Genomic DNA, 5182 nt, shown 5'->3' on the forward strand with positions numbered 1-5182 from the left:
CCACATTCTTTTGTCAACTTTTGTTTTGTCTCTTTCATTGCTGAATACGACAAAGCCATGTTAATCACAGCTCATATTGTTCATGTGTTCATATTTACATTCGTGGCTCTGCAAACACAAATCACTCTTTTCTTGGCTGATTGTCCAAATCGCAACTTCCTATTTCACTGAAGCGTATTAAGTAATTACCTCTTTGAGCTCTTAACAAAGCACACAGTATATAATTACAGCACAATAATGTATTCAGATAGTTGGAGGTGTCATTGAGATCTTGAAAGGTTAATCCTGATTTTCGTTTTGGTTGAAGTAGTATTGCCGTTTTTGCATAGTAGAGTCTGAACTTCATGTGTACATGCAGGGATGGTTTGAAGTGTAGTAGAAGTAGTAGTAGTAGTAGTAGTAGTAGTAGTAGTAGTAATAGTAGTAGTAGTAGTAGTAGTAGTAGTAGTAGTAGTAGTAGTAGTAGTAGTAGTAGTAGTAGTAGTAGTAGTAGTAGTAGTAGTAGTAGTAGTAGTAGTAGTAGTAGTAGTAGTAGTAGTAGTAGTAGTAGTAGTAGTAGTAGTAGTAGTAGTAGTAGTAGTAGTAGTAGTAGTAGTAGTAGTAGTAGTAATAGTAGTAATATGCCTGAAAGGTCGAGGGTCATGGACATTTATTGCTGGTATTGGGCCTTCTCCCTTACTTGCAGAGATTTCTCTGATTCTCTGACTTTTTGAAAGATAAAACTCGGTGTCGTCTGTAAACTGTTGCAGAAAGAAATGTGAGGATCTTTGTGCACTGAAAGAAAACACAAAGTAAACTCTGCTTCTTTGCTTTTCACACTTTAATCCTTTGAATACTTCACATGGCACATTAACATGATACAGAACAATCATCACAGCACGCTGCACAGCGTTTCCATCCAGTAAACACAAAACAGCTGATCATGGATATTTATGTCTTTGATTACACAGATTAGATCAGACATATTAACTTTCATGTGGTGTCTGCTCAGTCTATATGGCTCATTTGGTTCTGTGTCAATGTTAACAGCACTTAGTCAAAGTTGTAGACATGCTAGAAAAAATATATTGCCAGTGCTTAATTAATACATGACATCAACATCTGTGATAATAAATTAATGATATATTCATTTTCAGTTTATATAAAAATAAAGAATAAATAATTATATATAATGCTGATAAATTCTCATCTATATGTATATATACTTCATTTTCTTCAAAAGTACTACATAATATATACAGTGCCTAAAGGTTGGTGGTCTTTAGTCCTTTGTTCTGGTCCAGTTCTTAATTCCAAAGAACTGCTGCAACAATCGCTATGACGACAAGGAAACTGGTTTTACTGGTGACTGCAGAGGAGGCAGCAGCTGGAGCAGCTGTGGTTGTTGCTGCGGCTGTGGTTGTTGGAGCGGTTGTGGTTGTTCCTGCGGCTGTGGTTCCTGCTGCTGTGGTTGTTGCTGCTGTGGTTGTTGCACCAGCTGTCGTTGTTGCACCGGCCTTGGTTGTTGCACCGATCATGGTTATTTCTGAGGCTGTGTTTGTTGCTGCAGCTGTGGTTGTTACTGCGACTGTTGTTCCTGCAGCTGTGGTTGTTGGAGCGGTTGTGGTTGTTGCTGCGGCCTCGATTGTTGCACCGGCTAGGGTTGTTGCACTGGTTGTGGTTGTTGCTGCACCTGTTGTTCCTGCGGCTGTTGTTGCTGCTGCGGCTGTGGTTTTTGCACCCGCTGTGGTTGTTGCACCGATCGTGGTTATTGCTGTGGCTGTGTTTGTTGCTGCGGTTGTGGTTGTTGCTGCAGCCTTGGTTGTTGCACTGGCTGTGGTTGTTGCACCGATCGTGGTTATTGCTGTGGCTGTGTTTGTTGCTGCGGTTGTGGTTGTTGCACCAGCTATGGTTGTTGCGGCTGTTGTTGTTGCACCAGCTGTCGTTGCTCCAGCTGCTGTGGTTGTTAGAGCGGCTGTTGTTGTTGTACCGGCTATGGTTGTTGCACCGGCTGTTGTTGGTGCACCAGCTGTCGTTGCTCCAGCTGCTGTGGTTGTTAGAGCGGCTGTTGTTGTTGCACCAGCTAGGGTTGTTGCACTGCCTGTGGTTGTTGCTGCACCTGTTGTTCCTGTGGCTGTTGTTGTTGCACCGGCTGTTGTTGCTGCTGCGGCTGTGGTTGTTGGAGCGGCCATGGTTGTTCCTGCGGCTGTGGTTGTTGCACCGGCTGTTGTTGTTGCTGTGTTCGTTGCACCGGCCGTGGTTGTTGCACCGATCATGGTTATTTCTGAGGCTGTGTTTGTTGCTGCGGCTGTGGTTGTTGCTGCGGCCTCGGTTGTTGCACTGGCTGTGGTTGTTGGAGTGGCTGTTGTTGCTCCAGCTGCTGTGGTTGTTAGAGCGGCTGTTGTTGTTGTACCGGCTATGGTTGTTGCACTGGCTGTGGTTGTTGCTGCACCTGTTGTTCCTGTGGCTGTTGTTGTTGCACCAGCTGTTGTTGTTGCTGCACCTGTTGTTCCTGTGGCTGTTGTTGTTGCACTGGCTGTGGTTGTTGGAGTGGCTGTGGTTGTTGCACCAGCTGTTGTTGTTGCACTGGCTGTGGTTGCTCCAGCTGCTGTGGTTGTTAGAGCGGTTGTTGTTGTTGTACCGGCTTGGGTTGTTGCACTGGCTGTGGTTGTTGCTGCACCTGTTGTTCCTGTGGCTGTTGTTGTTGCACCGGCTATGGTTGTTGCAACAGCTGTTGTTGTTGCTGTACCGGCTAGGGTTGTTGCACTGGCTGTGGTTGTTGCTGCACGTGTTGTTCCTGTGGCTGTTGTTGTTGCACCGGCTGTTGTTGCTGCTGCGGCTGTGGTTGTTTCTGCGGCTGTGGTTGTTGCACCAGCTGTGGTTGTTGCACCGATCGTGGTTATTGCTGTGGCTGTGTTTGTTGCTGCGGTTTTGGTTGTTGCTGCAGCCTCGGTTGTTGCACCGACCGTGGTTGTTGCACCGGCCGTGGTTGTTGCACTGGCTGTGGTTGTTGGAGCGGCCATGGTTGTTCCTGCGGCTGTGTTCGTTGCACCGGCCGTGGTTGTTGCACCGATCATGGTTATTTCTGAGGCTGTGTTTGTTGCTACGGCTGTGGTTGTTGCTGCGGCCTCGGTTGTTGCACCGGCCATCGTTGTTGCACCGGCTAGGGTTGTTGGAGTGGCTGTTGTTGCTCCAGCTGATGTTGTTGTTAGAGCGGCTGTTGTTGTTGTACCGGCTAGGGTTGTTGCACTGGCTGTTGTTGTTGCTGCACCTGTTGTTCCTGTGGCTGTTGTTGCTGCACTGGCTGTGGTTGTTGGAGTGGCTGTGGTTGTTGCACCAGCTGTTGTTGTTGCACCGGCTGTGGTTGCTTCAGCTGCTGTGGTTGTTAGAGCGGCTGTTGTTGTTGTACCGGCTATGGTTGTTGCACCGGCTGTTGTTGGTGCACCAGCTGTTGTTGCTGCACTGGCTGTGGTTGTTAGAGCGGCTGTTGTTGTTGTACCGGCTTGGGTTGTTGCACTGGCTGTGGTTGTTGCTGCACCTGTTGTTCCTGTGGCTGTTGTTGTTGCACCAGCTGTTGTTGTTGCAACAGCTGTTGTTGTTGCTGCGCCTGTTGTTGCTGCACCGGCTAGGGTTGTTGCACTGGCTGTGGTTGTTGCTGCACCTGTTGTTCCTGCGGCTGTTGTTGTTGCACCAGCTGTTGTTGTTGCTGCACCTGTTGTTCCTTTAGTTGTTGTTGTTGCACCAGCTGTTGTTGTTGCTGCGCCTGTTGTTGCTGCTGCTGTGGTTGTTGCACCGGCTAAGGTTGTTGCACCAGCTGTTGTTGTTGCTGCAGCTGTGGTTGTTGCTGCTGCTGTGGTTGTTGCACCGGCTAAGGTTGTTGCACTGGCTGTGGTTGTTGCTGCGCCTGTTGTTGCTGCAGCTGTGGTTGTTGCTGCGGCTGTGGTTGCTGCTTCAGCTGTGGTTGTTGCTGCTTCAGCTGTGGTTGCTGCTACAGCTGTGGTTGTTGCTGCAGCTGTGGTTGTTGCTGCGCCTGTTGTTGCTGCTGCTGTGGTTGTTGCACCGGCTAAGGTTGTTGCACCAGCTGTTGTTGTTGCTGCAGCTGTGGTTGTTGCTGCTGCTGTGGTTGTTGCACCGGCTAAGGTTGTTGCACTGGCTGTGGTTGTTGCTGCGCCTGTTGTTGCTGCAGCTGTGGTTGTTGCTGCGGCTGTGGTTGCTGCTTCAGCTGTGGTTGTTGCTGCTTCAGCTGTGGTTGCTGCTACAGCTGTGGTTGTTGCTGCAGCTGTGGTTGTTGCTGCGCCTGTTGTTGCTGCTGCTGTGGTTGTTGCACCGGCTAAGGTTGTTGCACCAGCTGTTGTTGTTGCTGCGCCTGTTGTTGCTGCAGCTGTGGTTGTTGCTGCGGCTGTGGTTGCTGCTGCAGCTGTGGTTGTAGCTGCTTCAGCTGTGGTTGTAGCTGCGGCTGTGGTTGTTGCTGCAGCTGTGGTTGTTGCTGCGGCTGTGGTTGTTGCTGCAGCTGTGGTTGCTGCTGCAGCTGTGGTTGTTGCTGCAGCTGTGGTTGTTGCTGGAGGAGCTGTGGTTGCTTCCTGTCCGTTGCCTGAGGCTGTTTGACGATATCATGGTAGAATCAGTAAACATTCAGATGTTGATCCACATTTCAAACTAATTCATGAAACATATTTTATTGAGAAACTCACCAACAAACAGAAGAAGGAGGACACAGATCTTCATCATCATTTTGGAGCGCTGCTTTGCTGTTTTAAAAATAGGATTTGATTCTTGTTAGAGTCAGTTTAGAAACAACCTTTGAACGTTTTTCCTGACATGTCTATGAACATTTATATAAAAAGGAAATAATTGTTATGATCTATAAATTTGACCGTAAACAATAAAACTGACTTAATGAGATAAAACAACTGTAGCTGATGTTGGAAGCACCACTAATAATAATTAAATCATCATCAATATTATTGTTAGTCACATGAGCACAGAAAGAAACTATAACACCAACAATAAAGAGCAGTTATGTGTTATCTAACTGTTACAGGATAATTAAAGCTGATTAAAATGGATAAATATTCATCGTTAACATACTCACAGAATCTGTCTTTGTGTGATTCCAGCTGCTCCGTGTCCTTCGCTGTGTGTCGGTGTCTCCCACTGAGCAGACAGCAGCTTATATATCCTGCAGGGCAGGTGAGATGACATC

The 5182-nt window shown here is 47.4% G+C and overlaps 1 protein-coding gene across 1 annotated transcript; it reads right to left on the minus strand.

Moving 5' to 3' along the window:
* Positions 1–802: 802 nt before the first annotated feature.
* On the minus strand, positions 803–3128 carry LOC113747362 (GATA zinc finger domain-containing protein 14-like). The gene is made up of 4 exons (XM_027287037.1): positions 3087–3128; positions 2621–2976; positions 2221–2515; positions 803–2190 (listed from the first exon to the last, which is right to left on the minus strand). Exons 1-4 carry the CDS (start codon positions 3126–3128, stop codon positions 1339–1341), a joined length of 1545 nt encoding a protein of 514 aa, XP_027142838.1. The 3' UTR covers positions 803–1338.
* Between the last annotated feature and the right edge of the window lie 2054 nt (positions 3129–5182).

This window comes from Larimichthys crocea, chromosome XIII, assembly GCF_000972845.2.
Source record: "Larimichthys crocea isolate SSNF chromosome XIII, L_crocea_2.0, whole genome shotgun sequence".
In the NCBI taxonomy this organism is placed as follows: Eukaryota; Metazoa; Chordata; class Actinopteri; family Sciaenidae; genus Larimichthys; species Larimichthys crocea.